This window comes from Sciurus vulgaris (genome assembly GCF_902686455.1).
Source record: "Sciurus vulgaris genome assembly, chromosome: 12".
In the NCBI taxonomy this organism is placed as follows: domain Eukaryota; kingdom Metazoa; phylum Chordata; class Mammalia; order Rodentia; family Sciuridae; genus Sciurus; species Sciurus vulgaris.
In genome coordinates, this window is record NC_136473.1 from 64891534 (window position 1) to 64915264 (window position 23731).

A 23731-nucleotide genomic window follows, 5' to 3' on the forward strand; every position below is an offset into this window, starting at 1 on the left:
GAGTGCATGACTTTAATGCACAAGACCTTGGGTTCAATTCCCAGCACCATGGGGGGAAATGCATATATGTATATATAAAGATGCTTAACTTTAGGAGAAATGAGGGTCATCAGTTAAGACACCATTTTCCACCTAACAGATTAGGACAAAACTTAGGAATTTTGATAACAGGTCTTGGGAGAGCGTGAAAGCAGATTGCTGGTGGTATTTCTTGAATGGCAATAGTCATCTATTTTACAGCTATAGTCTCAAAGAAGCACAAAGATGTATATGCATAGAAACTCCTAATTAGCCTCTACTTCAATAATTTAATTTAATTATGCTGTTGCTTTTAAAATCCCCTAAGGATGCAACCAACACTTGGAAGATAACTGTTCTTTAGGATGCCTGCAGACTTCTCTTACCAATTGTAAGAGCTCATACAGAGTAGGTTGTAGTTGTCCTTATTCCTGTGCTTTGTACTTGTGTAATTACCGGGTTTTGGTTTTTTTATTTTCAAGGTACTGCGGATTGAATCCAGTATCTCCTGCATTCTAGGCAAGTACTCTGCTACTGAGCTATATGCCCATCCTCTCTGGTGAGTATTTTAAAAACCAGAAATTACGGTTTGTTTCTATTTACAAAAGCTTGAGAGTTACAGAAGAGTACACAAGAACAAAAATTTAAAAGTTACTCATTACCATTCTCACAAAATAACCCAATGATTTTTAGGTTAAAGGTTGTTATTTAAATGAAAACTAAGTCAAAAGCTCTGAAGAGTCCAATAAAGGCAAGTCATTCAAAACCAAAACCAACTGCTATTAATTTGGTTCAAGCCAAACTGTACCAAGTATGCTGGAAGATACCTGAAACCTGAAACTATCTTAAAAAGTAGACACAGCTTTTGCTTTTACAGCAGGTGCTTTGCACCTACGGAGAGCTTGTGTAAAACACGGAGAAGTGGAGTTTTCTGACCCGTCGGGAGTCCGAAGCGGCAACGGGAAGTGACTGCCCTGCGCTTGCGCCGAATTTCCCGCATGCTCAGTAGCTGAGGGAGGTTTGCCCCCCAGTACCCGCACGACCTATTGGCTGCACGGAAACGCGGTACTGGACACCCCGAGGGACCTGTGGTTTAGTAACGCTGTTTGGGTTACCCCTGAAGTGTCCGCTGTCTTTGCAAGTTTGACACAGTAAGTGCTCCCCGCACCCCCGCCACGTCAGAGAAGGGCCTTAGACAAATCTTGATCCTTAACTCCACCCCTTTGCACTGATAAAAGGAGATTCAAGGGATTTATGTTTAAAAAGAAAGAAAAGAAAGTGTACGTGAACCAGACTGCCTTCCGGATATTTCATTTCCAGACTTACAATCTTGAGTGTCTACAGTTTCGTGCCCCAGGGTCTTTTTATGGCTCTGTATTGTAGACACAAGGCAAACCTAGACCTTGAGCTCATTAGTGCACCCAAATTTAGAAATTTTTACATGTAACACTCAATTTTATTTTAATAGCCAATACTCCTTCAGTTGTCATTTCTACGTATTTGTAGGTCTGCGTGATTTATTTGGGTTTCCCTGGAAATATAATTGCTGGTTCTTAAGATATGTACATGTTCTTTTATTAAGGTTCTCAAAGCCCTTCTACGAGATTTCACCGCTTTGCCTTCTTACCCAAGGATGTTTTGGAACATGTTCCTCACATTCTTGAAAACTGGGCAAACTTTTTCTTGTCTATTCTAATCTTTAAAATAAACAATCATTTGTCATTGTTTTATTTTGTATCATTTAGCACAGCTCCAAAGGACAGTACTTTGATTGGGAATACGTCTGTCATTTTTAGATCCCAGTCATTATATGCTCACTATCTTTACGTTGAATTATTAAAGATGCCTCTTCTAGACTGTGAGAAGAAACTGGTCACTTGGTTCCTGTTATTTTCTTTCATCCTTCTGAGCTAGCTCTGTTGACAGTTGTAAGGATTTCTTAAATGGATGGGGGTTAGGTTGATTGCCTTCAGTGTTATTAAGCCTTTTTTCATATTTACTCTAAGCCTAAATATTATTTTAAAAAAGAACCTTTTGTAATACACCAGTAAAAAATATGGTAAAAGAACCTGTGCTATGATTCAGGGTCATATTGGGTATCATATTACATCCTTAAGATCAAAATACTGTTGCAGAAACTGTAGGAACTTTTTACCCTCAACACTGCCCCATGTTTCTGGTGGATAGCCAGAAATAAGGACACAAGATTTTAATGATGACTAGATAACATTATTTGATGTTTACCTACAGGGAAAAGTGCTTAGCATATGTTACTCACTTAATAATTACAGCCACTCTGTGCTAATAGATACCATTGTTATCTATATTTACAAGTTTGGGCACAGAAAATTTAAGTGATGTTCCCAAGGTCACACCTAGTGAGTGCCACAGCTAGGATTTTAACACAGGCAGTTGGGACCAGATTCTGTGACCTTAACCACTATTTTTAATTAAGCTTTTAGAAAAAGTTATGTTCATGGAGTAGTGTTTTAGGACCCAGAAGATATAAAACTGATAGAGAAAGAAGTACTGTGGTTAATTTGAAGTACTTTAAGGAAGTTAACTTGTCTTTGGCTAGTTTTGGTCTTGCTCTTAACCCACAGGTAACATCAAAAGGTAATTCTAATTTGGGATCCGGTTGTGGGTACAATAAAAAAGGCTAATAGGTACCTCTTTTTACAAAGTTTGTGTCTTGATAATAACTACATTTTCGTTACCAAGAACCAAAATTGTATCCATTTATTTAAAAAAATATGTGAGAAAACTATTAGGATTGGGGGATAGTAATGTTTCATTCCTAATTCCTCTTGGACCAGAAGTAGAGTACTTCAGAGAAAAAGGAAGAAATATTTTCCTATAAGTAATTTGTGAAATCTCTTTATAAATCATTCTTGTTTTTTACATCCAACCTACTTTTTCCATCTTGATTTCCTGTAAACTAATGTTAGCTTTAAATGATGGTTCGTAAGTACGGTGTACATTTTGTGAGGAAGGTAGTAGACACGCAGTCCTGAAAGTTTTTCTTTGGAAGAAGAAAGCAAAGTGTACTTGGCAAACAAAAGGGGAAGTGCTTTAGTCAAACATGAAGCCTGACAAGGCTCAAATGATTGCTTAACTGGCTCAAAGGTAAGTGATATCTGTGAAAAGTTATAATGCCACCAAATAGTAAGGAAAAATGATCTTCCAGTCACAAAGGAAGTCTTTCATAACATGGGGACTGAAGAGCATACCAACATGTTAAAATATGTTCAGTGGTTAAGACATCTAAATAGAACTAATTAATTGACTGAAAAACTACTTTTCCAGTGCAGAATAAATCAGATATATGACTGGCTGTGGATATAAAAAAGCAGAGGTAAGGCCAGTGAAATGTTTACTGAATTATTTCTCATGTTTTCTGTTTGTGGTGCCCCTGAGTTGGTAATGATCATATCTAGTTTATTCCATGTATAATATCTAGTATGTCAAGAAAATTAATCTAACCTGATTATGACATAATAAGATAAACAATTCAAATATTCTATAGAAATCCATTTTATTTTTATCTTAATTCTAGATAGCTATTGGTCACAGTATGATAATTCGTTACCATAAACCAATTTCAATTCCATCTGTTCACGTGTTTTCTGAATTATCTTAATAATTCCCATAAATAGAATGAGGGTGACAGAAAAAGATGTAAAGGGGTTAAAAGGCACACACCAAAATAAATATTCAGTCAGAAATTGATAACAGCACAGTGACTTGCTAAATCAAAGCTTATGATGTCCTTTATATATAGTTCCTGTATATAGAGAATTAATGTGTCGCCTTATTGCAGTGAAATAATGTTGATCTGCTTTGACTTAGAGAGAACTTTTGTTTCTTTTTTTGTTCATTTGTTTATTGCAGTGCCAGATAGCAAAAGCATGGTCATGAGTTAATAGGCAAGTGCTCTTCCACTGAGCTCCATCCCCAGCCTGAGAGTTTTTCTTAGGTTGGTTCTCAATGAACACTGAGACAGTTATAGAGGTTTATTAGGAAGTGTTCTTTTGATGCCAAGAGGAAAGGGAAGGGAGCAGGAGAGGGAATGTTGGGCTGGATGCAGTCTCAACTGTGAACTTGGTAGACTGGCATGGATACTCAAAAGTTGGGATGATCCTTCAGATTTGGGGTGGCAGCCCATCTGGTGGGAAGTGCCCTTTAAACCTTCCTGTTGAGAAGCTTCAGGTGAAGTTGCTTTTCTTAGCAGATAAATTCCAGAGAAAGATGACAGCTAGGGGCCATCATCTTAGCAATTGGGGAAGTAAGCCCTTCTGTCTGAAGGGAATCTGGGTGGAGTATCCCAGCATCCAGAGCAGTCACTAAAATTTCAGGATTTGAATTTGCATTTGTATTTTTAAAAAGGAATATACTTAACCCTAAAAGTTGAAGATGTGTCTGTTTTTTCCATTTATCTGAGTTAGGGACTTACCGGACACTCATAATTTTTTCAGATGATTTATCTTCAGTTATGGTGTTTATTCTCTTTGCCTACTGTTGAGATGGGGGTAAACAAAATCGGTTAAATTTCACTCAGTCTCTAAAAGAATATTCATTGAATTTCAAAAGAAAATAATTGTAATAATACGTAATCCCTAACCTGTGTGTGTGTGTGTGTGTGTGTGTGTGTGTGTGTGTGTGTGTGTGTGTGTGTGTGTGAGAGAGACGCTAGGGATCAAATTCAGGGCCTTGCACAGTTGCATGAATATGTTGTTCAATGGCAAGTGCTCTGCTGCTGAATAATATTCCCAGCCCCCTTCAGCTTTTTATTTACCTCATATATATATACTTAAATCCTTTACCCTGTTGACACTAGCTTAAGTTTAGACATTGTTTCCCACACAACTCACCAAAACATTAGCCCCTTAAAGGCAGATGTTACATCTTATACTTTTAGCCCCTGCAACATCTTCTGTAGCCTTTGCACATTACATATCTTACACACAAAATTTTTTCACAAGCTGAGCATTCTGGGCCAGTTTTCCTTATGTTTTGAAATGTCCCATCTACAGAGAGAAAAAATGCTATAGGATTTATTAAGGGAGTTAATGCTGAAATCAAATTTTTTCCAAGTCTGTTTTAGTACATATTTATTAAAGAACCTACTCAGTTAATTGGGACAGTCCCAAGTGAGCACTTAATAAATATGCATCTAATCAAATTCAAGTATGTAAAACCAGTATTTGGCTTTTAAAGTAACAAAGCATTTTTCTTGATTTCCTTTTAGGGAGTATCATGGCTTCCAGTCACACTGTGTTGATGCGGTTGGTAGCTTCAGCGTATTCTATTGCTCAGAAAGCAGGAACAATAGTTAGACATGTTATTGCTGAAGGAGACCTAGGTATCGTGGAAAAGGTACTGCAAATCTTATCTCATTTCATAGCAGCCTTGTATATGCTCTTTGAGGTTTAGCTAAAGAATGTCATAATTTGGACAGACTTTACAGCCAAAGTAATTGATGGTTCCCTTGGGGAAATTCCAGTATCCTTAGTCAGATGGTCCACATATCTGCTTTGAAAATAACTCCAGACTTTATTCAAAATCTTTATTTATGTGACTGGGTTTTTTTGACCAGTGTCCAGCCCCAGGACATGTTACATGCAGAACGATGCGATTTTTAGGAAACTTGACATGTTTAATAAAATCTGGCGTTTAAGTAATTGTTCCTTAGACTAAAAGCAATACTTTTTTCCTTATGGAAAACACACTCAAAACAAGGTTTATTACTAGGCTCAGTGGTGCACACCTGTAATCCCAGCGACTTGGGAGCCTGAAGCAAGGAGAATTGAAAGTCCAAGGCCAGACTGATAACTTATTGAGATCCTGTCTTTAAATAAAGAGGGACTGAGGACAGAGTTCAGTGGAAGAGGGCCCCTGGGTTTAGTCTCCAGTACCAAAAAAAAAAAAAGAAAGAAAGAAAGAAAAGAAAACTTTTTTTTTTTCACTATGATAATTTTAAACTTAGGTAAATTATCAGAAAGTTTATGGTGATACTTGGTTCTTAAAAGAACTACCACCAGGTATGTGTTCCAGTTTAAAATATTCCACAAGATTTTGTTATTCATTCACAATACATACTAAGTTTCTGTATGCTTTTCTCTTTAAATGTTTAGCATCGTCCTTAAGCATCCTTAAGGAAGATTTATTATACTTTTTTCCAAGTGAGAAAATTAAAGAATGTAATTTGCAAAGAAAAAAGGAAAAAAGAATGTGATTTGCCATTAGTATTTTAATAACTGGATGTAGTGGCACATGCCTGTCCTTCCAGCTACTGTGGAAGCTGAGGCAGGACAATTGCTTAAGCCCACACATTTTAGACTACTCTAGGTAACATAGAAAGACCCCATCTCAAAACAACAACACTTTAATAGAATCATAGAAATAAAGTTACAGTTAAGTCAGGCATCCATGTACAGCTGTTATTATTTAAAAAAGAACAACAACAAATGAGGGACAGCGGGTATAGTTCAGTGGTAGAGTTCTTACCTAGCATATTGCAAGGCCCTGGGTTTTATCCCTAGCACTGAAGAGAGAGAGCCATATGTCTGAGTAAAAAGTAACCTAGAAATAAGTTGAAATATGGCCAGGCACAGTGACACACATTTATAGTCCCATTTACCAGGGGAAGCTGAAACAGAAGAATGAAAGTTTGAGACCAGCCTTGGCAATTTAGCAAGACTTTGTCTCAAAATAAAATACAAAAAGGTCTGGGAATGCAGTTCAGAGAGAGAACATCCCTGGTTTCAATCCCAGTATAGCAAAAAAAAAAAAGGAAAGAAAGAAAGAAAAGTTTAGAAATCATAAGCTGGGAGTATAGTACTTGGTAAAATACATGCTTAGCAACTGTGAGACCCTAGGTTCAATTCCCAACACCTGGAAAAAAAAATAAACAAGTGAAATAAGTCCATTTCCTTTTTTGATATATTTATGAATATGATCTTACAGACCCAGATATAGGCGATCTTGATTTCAGGGAAATACTTGTTATAGTCTTCCATTGTCTATTTAGAAGATTCAGTTTATTCATAATAGATGATATCTCCCATTCCCCATCATAAACCATCACTAGATATATTCATAAATAGGTAAATAACATTACCCTATAATTTTAATTCATAATTCATTTTCAGCCTGGAAAAGAACCCTTGCTGGCAGAATGCAGAACTGCTCCTGACACTGTCCTGTTGTCTTTAATCAATTACAGTTTAAAAACTTTTTTTTTTTTTCCTTTTTAGTACTAGGTACTGAATTCAGGGGCACTTTGCCACTGGGCTACCTCCCTAGTAGTTTTTATTTATTGAGACAGAGTCTCACTAAATAGCACAGACTGGCTTCAAAGTTGTAATCCTACTACCTCAGCTTACAAAGTCACTGTAATTACCGGTGTATGCCACTGTGCCCAACCAATCTGAAATTTTTATTGAATGTACCTTCTCAAAACTTTGAAAGGGGCCACTATAGAAAACATGCTTACCAAATTTGTCAATAAAATGAAACTGGAAGGGCTGGTTGTTGTATTGGATCTCATGATAAGTATTCAAAATAGTTGTGACCTCTGAGAAAAGTGGGCCAAATCCAACAAAATATTGTAACAGCAATAATTATAAAATCTTGTATTTATGTTCAAGTAATATGGGGTAAATCTGATTCAATTTTGTTTGAAAAGAGGTTTTTGTTGACCACATACAATGTACACAGTTGCTTTCAGAAGGCTTCTCATCTTACTGTTTTCATTTTTGTGGGTTTTTTTCTATTTGAAATAGGAAATTGAGAAAAATAGCAAGTAATAAAAAGAAATCATTCATCTTACCACCACTGCCAATATTTTGGTTCATTTCCTTCCAGATTATCACTTACTTTGTTTCCTTCCTCAGCATCATTTATTTTGTTTAAATTGATTTTATGTTTTACAACTTTGTATCCTGAAAAAAAAAAAGTTAGATTCTCATTATCCTCTATACTGGTCAGACATTTCAATACTTTATAATCACCTGTTAACACCTTATTTTTACAAGAAACAAATGTGAAATCAGGCACAAGGTATTCACAATGATGAGATGTAGCACTGTGTCGATAGAGCAGGAAATAAATCTTAGAGAAGAAAAGAATTGGAATAGATTTTCTCAGATAATTGATTGCATGGCTGTCAGTGTGTCTTCTCTTCGTCTGTGTGTGTGTGTCTTTCTCACCAGCAGTGGTCTCCAAACTCAATCAATATATAATGAATCTTCAAACTCAACAATTAATTTAATTAGTTTTATTCAGGAGGTATTTATAGAGTACCAACTGTGTGCCCATTATAGTTCTTTAGGGAATGAAATTCCTTTGTATGTTTGTATTCTAATAGAATAATGCTTTGCATTGAAATAATAAGCAAACCTCAATTTGTCATAAAAGTTATTCATCACCACTTATTAGGTCATTGCAAAGAAGTGGAAAGATTCTAATGTTTAAGAGAATCAGTAAATCTATCTAACCAGTCTTATATAAATTGCAGCATGCCATCAGTCTCTGAAAGCAGGCTGACAAAGGAAATTGTGGTGTCATTTGCAAAATTTTCCACTGCCTTTCACTGGCATGACTAGATGGCCTATGGATTGAGTGGGGTACCATAGGTAGGCTATACAGTTCATTTTCATACTTTTAGATTTTAGAAATAAGAAAGAATTTCTGCACACTAGTAAATCACTTGAATCACTAGGATTACTGATGGGCAATCATAGAAAAATCCCTATAAGGAACATTTTCCAAGTACTAAAAATATATAGTATTTAACTTGGTTTTGAAATGTTATAAATTTCCTATCCTTACTCCGTTTAAGCCAAAGGTTGATATCTAGAGATCTCTCCACTCCCCACCACCCCAAGCACTGTAGCTTGAACTCAAGAGTGTACCACTGAGCCTCATTCTCAGACCCTTTTTATTTTTTATTTTGAGACAGGGTATCAACAAGTTGCCCAGGCTGGCCTCAAACTTGCAATTTTCCTGCCTCAGCCTCCCTAATCACTGGGATTACAAGCATGTACCATCATGCCAGGCCATCTAGAAATCTTAAGAAGTTTCTGAACTGGGGAAGAAAATTTTCTAAATATTTAAAGATAGCTTTCCAAATTTTATCCACTATTGGGTACAGTGAATGGATAGCATGTCTAAGGCTCTGGGTTTAATCCCTAGCACTGAAAAAATAAATTCACTTCCACAGTTAACCACTATTAATCCTAGGAGAATAAAAAGCCAAGAAACTAGTTGATTCATTTGGTGTTAAGTTCTGAATTTCTAAAAATGGATGGTACAATCTAAGTTACAAAGATATACATTTAGGAGTTAGAGGACAATTTATTTCACATTGGTTCTGCTAAAGTTTGCATTCTTTGTTTCAGACCTCTGCAACAGACCTGCAGACCAAAGCTGACCGACTAGTACAGATGAGCATATGTTCTTCACTGGCACGGAAATTCCCCAAACTGACAATTATAGGGGAAGAGGTAAGAGTTGTGGGGGACATGGTATATTTTTAATGTCTGTTTACCATAAAGATTTGTAAATGACACATCAGTAGTTTATATATCACTACTAGAATTTAAACATTGTATCTGTGCTTTAACACAGAAGCAATTATTCTGTTCTTTGGAGGGAATATCTGATCTTAAAACATTTTGATTGTAGCACATACATGTAATCACAACAACTCAGGAGGCTGAGGGAAGAGGATTGTAAGTTTGAGACCAGCCTCAGAAAGCAAACAAGACCTTTAGCAACTTACTGAGACATTGTCTCAAAAAATAAGTAAAAAGGGCTGAGGATGTAACTCAAGCAGTAAAGCGCCTCTGGAGTCAATCCTCAGTACCAAAAAACCAATTTGGTCCATTTTTATTCCAATTCTTTGTTATAGAAGATATGGTTACTGTTACTCAGCTTATAAACTATAAGATGGTCAGAGCTCAGTGGTAGAGTGTTTGCCTAGAATGCTTAAAACCCTGAATTCAATCCCCAGCTCCAAAAAATAAAAAAGATGAGAAAAGTTCTAGAACTTAGGAATAGAATGTGTTTTGTTGTTTTTAAAATTAGACCTCAGACTGGGGTTGTTGCTCACTGGTAGAGCACTTGCCTGGCACTCGTGAGGCCCTGGGTTTGATCCTCAGCACCACATAAAAATAAGGGTATTGTGTCCACCTGCAACTAAAAAAAAAAAAAAATTAGGCCTCTTTCCACACTTATCCAAAGACCGTAACATTTTGAAAGTGAAAGAAAAAGGATTGAATACATTTTTTAAAAATAAATAAGTTTGCAAACTTAAAATACCTTCTCTTTTTAAACCCTGTTCAGGATCATGTACTTGGGACCATTTAGTTGACTTTGAATCACATGTTTTTTAATTAAGTTCGTTTGTTTATTTATTTATTTATTTATTTTTTAATGTTGGGGATTGAGCCTAGGGCCTTGAGCGTGGTAGGTGAGCACTGTACTGCTGAGCTATATCCCCAGCATCATGGGTTTGCTTTAAAAGATCTAAATACAACAGTAAACAAAGAAGATCAGTAAAAATTGTGATGCTTCATTCTTTTGTTACTGAGACAGAGTGAACATTAAACAGCTTCATTAACTGTTAGATTATCTCTGCTGCAGGATCTACCTCCTGAAGAAGTGGATCAAGAGCTGATTGAAGATGGTCAGTGGGAGGAAATATTGAAGCAACCATGCCCATCACAGTACAGTGCTATTAAAGAGGAAGATGTAAGGTTCATCTCAATACTTGATACTATTTGTCTTTTGTGCCATAGTAAAGGAAATACAATTTGCATATAAGATGAAAATTTAGTAGTTATAAAATAGGAATAAGCAAGAACTTGAAATCTTTCAGAGCCAATATAGAAGTTACCAGTCAACCATATGGAATGTCTGACCTGGTTAGAGTTTAATTTCTTGTTCTATGTCTCCTTTCCACTCTGAAACTATTTTTAAATTTGTTTTTATATTTTTTGAGACAGAGTCGTCTTATGTTGCCTAGGGTGGTCTCAAACCCACAATCCTTCTGCCTTCTGAGTTGCTGGCATTACAGGGACACACTATCATGCCTGGTTTGAAACTATGATTAAAATACTTTCAGAGGGCTAGGGATATAGCTCAGTTGGTAAAGTGCTTGCCTTGCAAGCACAAGGCCTTGGGTTCAACCCCCAGTACCGCAAAAAAAAAAAAAAAAAAGTACTTCCAGGGGCTGGGGTTGTGGCTCAGTGGTAGAGCATTTGCCTACCACGTTCGAGGCACTGGGTTCAATCCTCTGCACCACATTAAAAAAAAAATGAATCAAATAAAGTACTTTAAAAAAACTACTTTCAGGCTGGGTGTGGTGGTACATATCTAATCCCAGCAATTTAGGAAGCTGAGGCAGGAGGATTTCAAGTTCAAAGCCACCCAAGCAAGTTAGCAAGACCCTGTTTCAAAACAAAAACAGAAAGGACTGGGGATGTACTCAGTGATAGAGCACTTGCCTGCCATGCATGACTTCCATATTCAATATCCAATACTGTAGAAATAAATAAACAGAAAGCTTAAGCAAAAATCTTACTTGTTTATGTTTAGCAAAACATTTCACTGGTTATTGGAGCTGGAAGAAGATGAAACAATTACTACATTATGTTAAAAGGCCATAAAAGTCATCTTACTTTTTATGATTGTTTAAATTAAATTAATCTGTGACCTCAGATTTAAACATACTTCTATAGTTTTCTAATTTTAAATCATTTAACACATGTTTATTGAATACCTAGGTAAGGCAATTTGCTCTGGGGTATTGAGGATACAAAGAAAATGAAACTTGATGTCTTCGTTAGAAATATGCTGTCTCAAACCAGGTGCCATGGTGCACACGTGTAATCCCAATCGTTTGGAAGGCTGAGGCAGGAGGATCACAAGTTCAAAGCCAGCTTTAGCAACCTAGTGAGGACCTAAGCAACTTACCAAGATCCTGCTTCAAAAAAAAAAAAGTGGGGGGGGGGGTGGGCGCTGGGGATGTGGCTCAGTGGCTAAGCGCCCCTGGGGGTTCAATCTCCAGCAAGAAAGAAAGGAGATAGAGAGAGGAGGGCGGGGGAGAGAAGTGGGGGTGCAGAAAGATGCTGTCTCACAAATTCACATCAAGTGTTAGAATTCTTGTAGTGAATGGCAGCATATTCTAAATGATGAAAATCATAAGTACAAAGACTTTGTTTAATTTATTGCCAGTTTTATGAACTATTCATTTTTCTTTGGCCTATATGAATATGTCCTTAAGGTAATTAGACTATCTTTAAAACAAGAATCAGCATTTATATATAAAAACAAACAGCAGGCTATGGATATAGCACTGTGATAGAGTGCTTGCCTGGGTTTGATTCCCAGCATGGGATGTGGGGATGTTAGAAATAGGGCAGAGTTAAATGGCTCAGAGGTAGAGTGAGGCTCTGGGTTCAATCCCCAGCACTGGGGGAGAAATTAAGAAATAAAAAACTGAATAGCACCCACACATTGTTCAAAACATGTTTGGTGCCACTTTGAATGTTTTCACTGTACTACCGGTCAGTTTTCATGGCATTGTGTTTAGTGTTCAAGTGACAATAATTTTTAGTTAATTATTTAGCATTACAAATTCTTAAATCAGACTTTTCTCCAATTTAAATGGACTTCTTCCATGATTACAAAAATTTTAGGATTTTTTTTTTCACTATCCTGAAACTGATGTTGGCTTAAGCTTTCCATAATATAATTTCAAAAATGCAAAAAGAGAAGTTTCAATCTTTTTTTGGTATTTTGTATACTTCATTTATATATTTCTCTCTCTCTCTTTATTTTTTCTGTTTTTTTTTTTTTTTTTTTTTTTTTTTAAGCTTGTGGTTTGGGTTGATCCTCTGGATGGTACCAAGGAATATACTGAAGGTTGGTATCTCTTTTGTATTTCACAGCAGTAAGACCAGGATATAATATTTAGTTGTAAACATTTGATATTTTGGGTATTACATGAAAAGTTGCTTATGGTAGCTAATTGTTATCATACATTAATGATTATTAAGACAAAGGAAGGGTTGGGGATGTAGGTCAGTGCTAGTATGCATGAGACCCTGAGTTCTATTCATCTCTAATGCCACAGAAAGAAAGAGAGGAAAATTCAACTCCTTCAAATATTTCCCCCCATTTTCTACCAGCCCCACAAGTCTGAACGTCCCCCCAGATGAGACTATCTATCATATTAGACCAGTGTTACCAAAGGAATTATAATGAATCCCCAGCTTTATTGGGGTAGAAAAACAATGACAGACTCAGCTCTGCTGTCCTTATTCTGCCACCACCACTAACCCATACCCATCTAGCTTATGCTCCCTTCTTCTGAAGGTATCAAAGATGAGAAAAATTAGAAAGCAGCAAACTAAAATTGGCAACATATAAGTAAGAAGGACCAGGCTCAAGAGCCAGAGTTGTAGGCTTTAGAAGCTTAGAGTTTTATTTTTGAAGTAGAGCTTTACATATTTTTTTTTTAATATTGGTTCTCAGCTTCATGGCTTAAAAAAAGAAAAATTTTCAGAGTTAGTGGGGAAAAAACCTTCATTCTTGGAAGAGACCTATCTGTAATGATTAGTCAGACATTGTGTATGTATTGAAACATCTCTATAATCCACTGAGAAATAGAGAAGCACTAGACAACTTTAATGTGTGTGAGAGAACATAGAAAGTTTAAGTCTTGACTCTCACCCCAGAAATTTTGATACACTCACTAGCTCTGGGAAAAGGCCTGAAAATTGTATTGTAAAAATTATATCAGTTAATTCTAGAGCTGTTTGATAGTCCATGGATCCCCTCTTTGAGAAACCTTGCTTTAGTGGCTTGAAATGTAAGTCTAGAGAATAATTCAGGAGTACGCATTGATTTATCAGGTAAGAAAGAGTTGGATAGTGGTAGAAGGAACATAGAGGAATCTAATGATAATAGCTATGGAATTGTAGCTGCTTTATTTAATTGGTTTACAAATTATATTAATGAAACATAGTTATCAGTTCAGTTAAGTGACCATAGACCGTATTTCCATCACTGGCCAGCTCTCTTAAAATTTTCGCATTTTGCCATAAATAGGATTGATTATGGATAGGTCATTGCACATTCCTTACCTTTACTGCAAAATAACTTGCAGCAGTTGATGTACTGATGAGGAGTCATAGCATGAGAAAGATATGACTGATATTTCTTCCTTATAGGTCTTCTTGACAATGTAACAGTTCTTATTGGAATTGCCTATGAAGGAAAAGCCATAGCAGGCATTATTAACCAACCATATTACAACTACCAGGTATTACTATAAGTGATACAGAAATACTGTGTATTACATAAATAGAGAGTTATAATTCCAGATGTCATCTAATCCAGTGGTTTCTAGCTTGGCTGCATAGGTAGTCATATGGGTAACTTTTTAAAATACAGATTCCCAGGTCATACCTTAGAGCTATTAATCAGAACCTCTGGGGCATTGGTACCAGGAATGTATAAGTATGCATATATGTATTATATTTTTATGTACTTATGATGCAAGTGCAAAAGTTTGAGAATTACTGATATGGTTCTTGATTATCTTGGTCATCAAGACACCTGACTTATAGGTCTCTTGAAGCCTATTAAATAAATGAACCATTTCAACCTAGAAAAGATGCTAGCCGTCTTGCTTTCTAGGCTATACATGCTTTTTAGGCATAGTGCCTAAATTACAGGTCAACATTGACAACAACTGAATATGCTCTTGCACTCTTTTTCTCTTATTTCATCTCTTCTAATCTACTTTGACTTTCTACTATACTCCAAAGAAATTGTCTTCCTTGGAAAGAAGAAATAAGTTTAATTTCCAAGCAAAAATATATCATTAAATCACTTTACATCTTAAAGGAAATTATTAAGATAAAATAAGATATTAAATATGACCTCGATAGAACTTTGGGAAAACAAGTAACCAGATTGGGTACTATTACTTCTGAATATCTGATTTAAGAGCAGGATTACTGTACTTCTAATATAAATTTGTTTTTTCCTGCTATTTGTATAAATTTGATTTATAATCATGCATTTCTTAGAAATACCAAAATAATTAAAGCCTCTCACTGAATTGCTTAAGTGTCCATTAATTTCTTATGACTTCAATGTTTATACATCATTATATGCAGACCTAGCTTGTTATTTTTATATAAACTTTAAGTCAACACTGTTACTTAAAAGAGGGGCATTTAATTCATAGAAAACCTTATAATGCATGATACCTTTTATCAAAAATAAAGAGCTAAGTGCTTAGGAATTGTTAACCATTTTTATCCCTTCTTTCTGAGATTCGAAAAATTGTATTCATTTTCCACAGAACAATGAAAAGCAGAAGTTAAGGGAACACAGGAATGAAGCAAAGGTGAGAAAAATAGTTAGGATTTTGGTTCCACTTAGAAGGTAGAAAAGAGGTAGGCACTCTGGTCCCCAAGTTAGTTATTGTATATCCTATGTACCAGTTCATTTTCTCCTGTTCTGCTTCTCCTGTTCCTTACCTCTCTGTTTGCCACATTCCCTTCTTACACTCTGTCCTCTTTTTCTTCTCGTTTGCTTATGCTTTGATATTTGCTGCAACAAATGGAAGTTGAAAAGTTTTTCAACCATATTGATGGTTTTCAAGGCTGAAGATTCCATTTTATATAATCATCATCATAATAATAGCTGCATTTATCAAGAGCTGAAGAGCCCACAGTGTGCTGCCAGGCTCAAGGGATTCACAAGCATGATCTCTTTTAATTCTCACTGCAACCCTTAAAGGAAGAGGAAATTGAGGCAATTAACTTACCACTGTCACCCAGTTGGTAAATGGCAGAGCTGGTTTTCAAAGTCAGGTCCAAGCCTTTTTATTACTCCATGTTGCTTTCTTGAGCTACATGAAAGACTTAGTTCAAACTTTTTTATTGCTTCCAGCAGGTACTGAAGTCAATAGGCACGTAAAGGAAGCAACATGGCATGGTGCAAAGACACCCAGTCAATCTCTTATCAGAGTTAGCTTCTTAAGCATTATGAATCTTAACTCATCTGTGAGGTGAAATGTCACTCTTTATTACCCTCAGAAACTTAGTGTGGAGACTTTGAAGGAAAGAGCTAATGGGAGACTGTGAGAGCAGGAGCAGAGAGGAAAGCCACCTGGCTGCATCATGTACTGCATGGCATGAACCTCACCAGGTCACCAGCATCTTTGTACCCTATATATTCATTTGCCTATATATTCCTTTACAGCAGTAATATGACTTTTTAGGAACCAGAATATTTGTGTCCAGTTGGGCATGGAATTAATTTCGATCAAGCTAAAACTTAATGGGTACCAAGAGCCCACCACAGGGCCCATGTATACTTTTCACATGCCAAGCACCCCCTCCGCCCCACAGTGTAGGCTCAAGAGGAAACAGCAGATGCATACGCCCATATACTGAGCACCCAGTACTTCTTTTTTGGTTCCTTTGTTGCCCCATTGCAGAGAGTACTGTCAACAGTTAGCCTCTTTGGAGATTGCCTCACCTATATAGAGTTATCTTACCCAGCACCATCTCCCTTCCCAAGGCAGTTCATTTCCAAGGACCAGAAATGGTCATTATAGGAGTATAAAGGCCTAGAATTTCGTACCAATCTGGGGCAACCCTGAAGAGGTATTCTAGCTCCAGAGCTCCCTACAGGTCGGCTGAAGGTGTTAGGCTACAGCACAGCTCACTCTTTGCCCTCTGCACATACCTACTTCGTTCTACAGGTGTTCCTGTGTATCCATCTTGACATTTGTCCCACCCAACTCAGAATTCACTTCCCAAAGAACCCATCCTGCATCATAAGTTTATTTCACTCTAACAATACCCCATGTACTACTTTAAGACAAACAAGACAATATGTTTGAAAACATTTTGACAAGTAAACTCAAGCAATATAATGAGGTATATATCACCAACTTTGATAAGTTCAGTATCATGTGCCTGTAGTCCAGCTACTTGGGAGGAGATTGAGCCAGAAGGATCATTTGAGCCCAGGAGTTCAAGGGCAGTCTGAACAACAACACAGCAAGACCCTTTCTCAAAAAAAAAAAAAAAAAAGAGAAAGAAAAAAAATCAACTTTGAACACAGATGAGTTTAGTTTGGTTATGAACTTCCTAGAGTCCACAGTCAAATTACTTAATGATTATGTGATTATTAAATTAATGATTAAGTTGCTTAATGATTTCAAATCTCTTTCCTCATCCTTAAAATAAGTATAATAATGCCAACTTCATAGGGTTGCTTTGAGGCTTGAATGAGATAATACATGTGAAGCATTTAGTGGGGTACCTGGTACCTGCTTCATGTTACCTAAGATATAATCTCTGTAATATATATCTACAATATTTTAATGACTTTGGATTATTTTATACATCAGTTTTACTTTCCATGAAATATAGGATATATTTTTCATATGAAATGTATACTTTTAACATTGTGGTTGAAAATTGAGCTCTGCAAAGGAAAATACGAATTTTAAGACTGCATTATCTTTGTCATTTTACCAGTAAAATCTTAACCCTGACCCCATTATCTATGACTGTTCTTCAGTATGAGCCTGTTCAGTTGCTTTCTCCATAGCAGCAAAATTCATTCTCATCAGAGTAACATGATCCTTACTATTTCTTGGATGTTGAAAAGCACTAATCAACACATTATCAATACATAGTGTTTCTTTTCCTGGAGACTTCAGTACCTTTTGAAAACAGCTATTTCCAATACAGCAAACAGATTGTTAGATGATTTAGAAAAAGACAGTAATCAGTATGTGATGTTTCCTTTCCTGAGTACTCTGGGAATAACCAGAAGTTCCCTTCAGTGCCTTTGAAACTGTTAACCAAAACAACAGTGATTCTGATTCTGTCAGGAAAAGTTCTTTGTTGATGATATTGTGCTTGTACTTTATATCATTGTGTTTTGTTTTTATAATGAAATATCCTGTATTCTAAATATTCTAACTATAACTAAATGTTTCATTTATGGCTAATGTGTTTCTCCAAATGACTATAAGCTTTGTTGTTGTTTCACTCATTTACATAGGCAGGACCAGATGCTGTGTTGGGGAGGACAATCTGGGGAGTTTTAGGTTTAGGTGCCTTTGGGTTTCAGCTGAAAGAAGTCCCTGCCGGGAAACACATTATCACAACTACCCGATCACATAGCAACAAGTTGGTTACAGACTGTGTTACTGCTATGAACCCTGATGATGTGCTGCGAGTGGGAGGAGCAGGAAATAAGGTATGAAAAAGATCTGTCATCTGTTCTGAAATGCAACTGAATCACTGACAGAAAGACTGAAATTTTTTGACACATGAAAAAGAGTTTAAAAAGAGGGGACTAAAGATTATAATTTGCCACTAAAAGCACATTCAGCAACATTTAAATTTTTAAAAATTTTAGGTTCAAGTCCTTTTTATCTCAGAGAGTTAAGGATTACTAAGTGATGTCAGATAGGACCCCATGCCTCTTACCAAGGACCTTAGTTTCCCAGGGACCCTCCTGAATTATTTCTTAGACCTTTCTTCTACAGACCCTATGGACATGACTGCCTGTACCCTTCCTGGCTACTTCCCCCATTCTTTCACCTAGGCTTCCAACCTCCTGAGAGAATTGTGAAATGGGACACAGTTGACTACATCCTTAGCCCTGATCTCTTCTCATCTGATTGTCCCTGGATATCATCATGATGACATCCCTCAGGTATCTCAAATTCAGAATGTCCAATTTCAGCTTATCCTCTTTCTACCCACACACAGATGTGCTCCTCTCCCTGTTTGCAATCTGGTTAATGCCACCATCATTTTGCTAATTGCTTCACCCAGACACCTAGAAAAGTCATCCCAGATTCCTTCCTCATATCCTATCAGTCTAGTCCTAACCATACAGTTCTTCCCTAATGTCTTTTCTTGTCCTCTCAGCTTCCAGGGTGCCTAGTTGAAATCTCTCATCGTGGAAGGAGCTGCTACAATAGCTCCCAAAGTGATCTCTGTTCAGTCTACTCTTTACAATTGCTACTGGAGCAATTTAAAAATGCAAAACTTCTCCCTATCCCAAATGCTTGGGTGGTTCTCCATCACAATTTAAGATCTAAGCTTATTAACATAGAATGTAAAGCCTGCTATATCCTGGCTCCTGTACACCCCTGAGCCTCATCTCCTGCCATCCCCCAACTCCTATTTCAACTCTAGTGATACTGAACTACATTAGGTAACAATAGTGTGCATTTTACACATGTGTACATAACATAGGGAAGGCAAATAATATTTATTGAACTGATATATATTCCTGTAATATATTCCTGGTATTCACTGAATACATAAATAGTAACAAGTATGTTTTCCCTTTGCCCCTAACTTTTGTAATCACAAAAACCCATCATTCTTTTATTCCCCAAAAGCACCTTTATCCTAAGAAGCATCAATTCCTCATCCTGCACATCTCTACCTTTCTTCTGTGGAAAAAAAAAAAAAATCTTGTTGGGCAGTTCTTAACTTTTTTACAGTAAGAGAATTTAAGGAAAGCTACAGCCAGCTCCTATCCAAAAAAACACCCCAAAAAACCCCTAAAACCAAAAACAAACAAACAAACAAAAAAAAAACTAGTATATATAATGTAAGACTTCATATATGTAAGACTTAATACATTCGTTTAATGAAAGAAAACCTTTTACTCAAAAGCCTGAAACAAGGTTGAAATGTGTGAAGGTAGTCATAAACAGTGCTGAAATATATTTGGTAACCATGTGTCCACTAAGATTTTCCTCATTTGCAGTCTGGTCCTTTATCTGAATATTTAAAGTCTGAGGTTTTTAGTAGTAATTATGATACAGAATAACCAAAAGAAGTCAGTTGACTTGATAGTAAATTGCTGTTTAGAGTTGTGAAAGTTCTATCAATACTACAGTTTTGTATAAGCATTTCAGGAAATATTGGAATGACTATTTACAAGTTTGTGTTTTGATAGTGGAAATAGCAACAGTTGATCCTGAGACCTGTGAAAGTACTTGTTAGACTAGTGAGCCCTGCAAATCCATTCGACCTTATTACAATTTTTGCATTATTGTACTGCTTATATTTCTTTATCCTTTACTTAATCATGGTCAATTTTTAGAAGTTTAAAAAATTTATATTTTTCTTAATAAATAGATACTGTTTTCTAGTAAGAAGGAAAAAACATGAGTATAAATAAAAGTTTATTTTCTCTAACTTGGAATACAGAGATTGTTCAGATATTCTGTTTGTAACTTATTTGATTGGTTTCCCCACTTCAGATTGGCATCTATTGTATTTTCTCATAACACTTGTTTCATTTAAACCTGCTAAAGACTTTAACCTCAGGGGCCTGGGGTTGTAGCTCAGTGACAGAGCGCTTACCTAGCACAGGTAAGGCAGTGGATTGGATCCTCATCACCACATAAAGACAAATAAATAAAAAATAAAGGGTGGTAAATGTTTAAAAAAAAAAAAGAAAAGACTTTAACCTCAGTTCAACAAGGGAATTGATGAAATATCCTTGATAGAAGCAAGCAGTCTTTCTTATTTGTACCTCAGTCATTTCATGCTTGAGGGATAATTATTTTTTTACCATACAGATTATTCAGCTGATTGAAGGCAAAGCTTCTGCTTATGTATTTGCAAGTCCTGGATGTAAGAAATGGGATACTTGTGCCCCCGAAGTTATCTTACATGCTGTGGGAGGTTAGTCTGTTTTATTTTGGAAAATTATAGTTTTTATATTATGCTAAGACTTGATATTTTAATAATATTACTTTATCTAGACTCTTAGGATGTAAGAATTAGAGGGAAACTTAGAGATTATCCAGTCCAAAGCCTAATTCATAGATGAGTAAGTAGATTTTCAGCAAATTTGTTATTCTTGAATTTATTGTCTCTTTTAGAGACTTTGATCTTCATGCAGTTCATTTAACCCTAATCTTACAGTTTTAATGCTTTTTTCCCTTGAAAAATAATGTGTTCATCATTATTAGCATCACCTCATTTAGTTTATTTTAAGCCATAACTGGTGAATATCTCAGTACCAGTTCTAAATATCACAGAATTGTCTAAACTCTTACTGAAAATATATTACAAATATGTACATAGTAAGATGATTTTTCAATTTCAAATAAACATCAATACACATCTACTCTTAGTAAGCAGTGCCTTTGAAAATTCCCCTCAGGAGCAAGGCACGTTGGTACACTCCTATAATCCCTGTACTCAGGAGGCTAAGGCAGAAGGATCTCTAATTCAGGGCCAAACTGGGCAACAGTGAGAACCCACCTTTGAGTTGGGTTATAAATAAGTAAATAAAATAAGTCCTTGTCTGAGACTGGGGCCATAGCTAATAGTAGAGCATGTGCTTAGCTTGTGTGAGGACATGGGTTCCATCCCCAGCACTAAAAACAAACAAAAAAAGACCCTGTCAGATTTTTTCAAAAATGACAATAAGCAAAGATTTTATTCTATCATTTCTTCTAATATATTACTTTATTCATATAGTGTTAACATATGATAAGGTTAAATTGTACTTTGTCAAAAAATAAAAAAATAAATTGTACTTTGACTTAGTACATATTTACTACAATGAAAAATGAAACTTTAGTATAATACAGTTGTATTTTATGAAATCCTTCACCTAAACTTTTATCAAATAAAACTTTTATCATATAAAGCATAAATAATAAATAGTAGGTTGAAAATATTTTCACAAATGTGAAGAGTTGTAATGGAGTATAACAATAGGAAAAATATTCACTTGAGAAGAGAAATTAATCAAGAAAAAGGCCAGGCATGGTGGCTCATACCTGTAATCCCAGTAACTTGGGAGGCTGAAGCAGAGAATCTCAAGTTCAAAGCCAGCCTCAGCAATTTAGTGAGGCACTAAATAACTCAATTAAACCCATCTCTAAATAAAATACAAAAAAGGGCTGGGGATATGGCTCAGTGGTCAAGTGCCTCTAATCCCTGGTACCCCACCTCCAAAAAAAAAAAAAAAACTTTATATTTGATCGGGGGTTGTAGCTTAGTGGTAGAGCACTTGCCTTGCACATGAGAGGTACTGGGGTTTGATCCTCAGCACCGCATAAAAATAAATAAAGGTATTGTGTCCATCTACAACTAAAAATGATGTGTAAAAAATAAAACTATATTTGCTGGGTGTGGTGGCACACAACTATAATCCCAGCAACTCAGGAAGCTGAGGAATGAAAATGGCAAGTTCAAAACCAGCCTGTGCTACTTAGACTGTCTCAAAATTTAAAAAAATTTCAAAAGCCTGGGAGGTAGTTCAGTAGTAGTGTGCTTACCTAGCACACTTGGGGTTCTATCCTCAATATTGCAAAGGAAAAATAAATAAACTAGAGGGGCTAAGTGTATATATTTAGCATATGCCAGGCCTTGGGTTCAATGCCCAATGTTCCCCACCCCCAAAAAAAATCCTATGAGGATCATGATCCAATCATCTATTAACATTGTATTGATGTTTTTTTCTGTAGGCAAGTTAACCGATATCCATGGAAATGCCCTTCAGTACAATAAGGAAGTGAAGCATATGAACTCCGCAGGGGTCCTGGCCACACTGAGGAATTATGACTACTATGCAAGCCGAGTTCCCGAATCTGTTAAAAATGCACTTGTTCCTTAAAGGACATTTTCATTTATTTAGCCCAAAGGACTTGCTTCTCAAAACAGTACATTTTGAAACTGATTGGATGGGATTAGAACTCTACCTTTATTCATCATTGATCAGTGATTTCTATTGTTACTTAGAGATAGAAAATAGGGTCAAATAATTTAGTTTTATTGGAGTCTAATACTACCTTGCCTTAGGTATGTAAAAAATTTTGTGTGTTCTTTTTCCTGTTTTAAAAAAGTAGGGGAGTCAGGCACTGTGATGCATATCCTGTAGTCCCAACTACATGGAGAATCTGAGACCAGAGGATCGAATTGCATGAACCAAGGAGTTCAAGGTCAGCCTGGGCTACAAAGCATAAACCTGTCTCCAAAAAAATAAATAAAAAGAAGACAAAGAAAGGAATTTAGCTTGATTAGTCAACTGAACCAATCTTGACATCTGGAAAGTTTATAAGCTCAATATACTTTTTATGTGGAGATATGAATTTTAAAAGAAGGCTTAGTTCTAACTGACTGACTAAGCCATTTGTGTGATCAACATTCCTGTCTTGTAAACCAGATTTCTTTAGGGCACAAAACCTTAGTTGTTAAAAAATTTCACTCTTATTTTTCATGGTAATTTTGAAAGGGTTCCTACTTCAATTGTGAATACATTTAATATTATTATGTATGTTGATGAAACACTTATGGGAAAAGTTTCTTTAAAATAAATTATTTAATCCTAGCTCTTTATATTTGCCAGTTTTTTTAAGTATTTGAAAATTATAAATGCTATGTGGATTTACTCGTTCTTACAGTGTCATTTTAAGGCTTAACTGAACAGTTGGATAGTTGCCTTCATTTCTTCCAAAGGGACATTATAAGATATACTATCATATTGTGACATTATGACCAGATTTTTATTTTTAAGTCTCTGTTCATTCCTTTCATTTCTCTAGTTTTAGATTAAGCAAGTCATTTATTAGTTCTCAACCCCTTAGCATGTGTGAGGCCTTGAATTCAATCCCCAG

General features: G+C 36.0%; 1 protein-coding gene across 5 annotated transcripts; it reads left to right on the forward strand.

The window, feature by feature from the left end:
- The first annotated feature begins 807 nt into the window (after positions 1-807).
- BPNT1 (3'(2'), 5'-bisphosphate nucleotidase 1) lies at positions 808-23445 on the forward strand. Of its 5 annotated transcripts, none has more exons than XM_079107717.1 (11): positions 812-1169; positions 3325-3373; positions 5267-5394; positions 9420-9524; positions 10666-10773; positions 12900-12948; positions 14259-14350; positions 15401-15445; positions 18127-18324; positions 20678-20783; positions 22583-23445. In XM_079107717.1, exons 3-11 carry the CDS (start codon positions 5275-5277, stop codon positions 22729-22731), a joined length of 972 nt encoding a protein of 323 aa, XP_078963843.1. In that variant the 5' UTR covers positions 812-1169; positions 3325-3373; positions 5267-5274; the 3' UTR covers positions 22732-23445. The 5 variants fall into 5 exon arrangements, with proteins under 5 accessions (XP_078963847.1, XP_078963843.1, XP_078963845.1 ...); XM_079107719.1 differs by having other exon boundaries at positions 3330-3373; XM_079107718.1 differs by lacking the exon at positions 3325-3373 and having other exon boundaries at positions 813-1169.
- Positions 23446-23731: the final 286 nt, after the last annotated feature.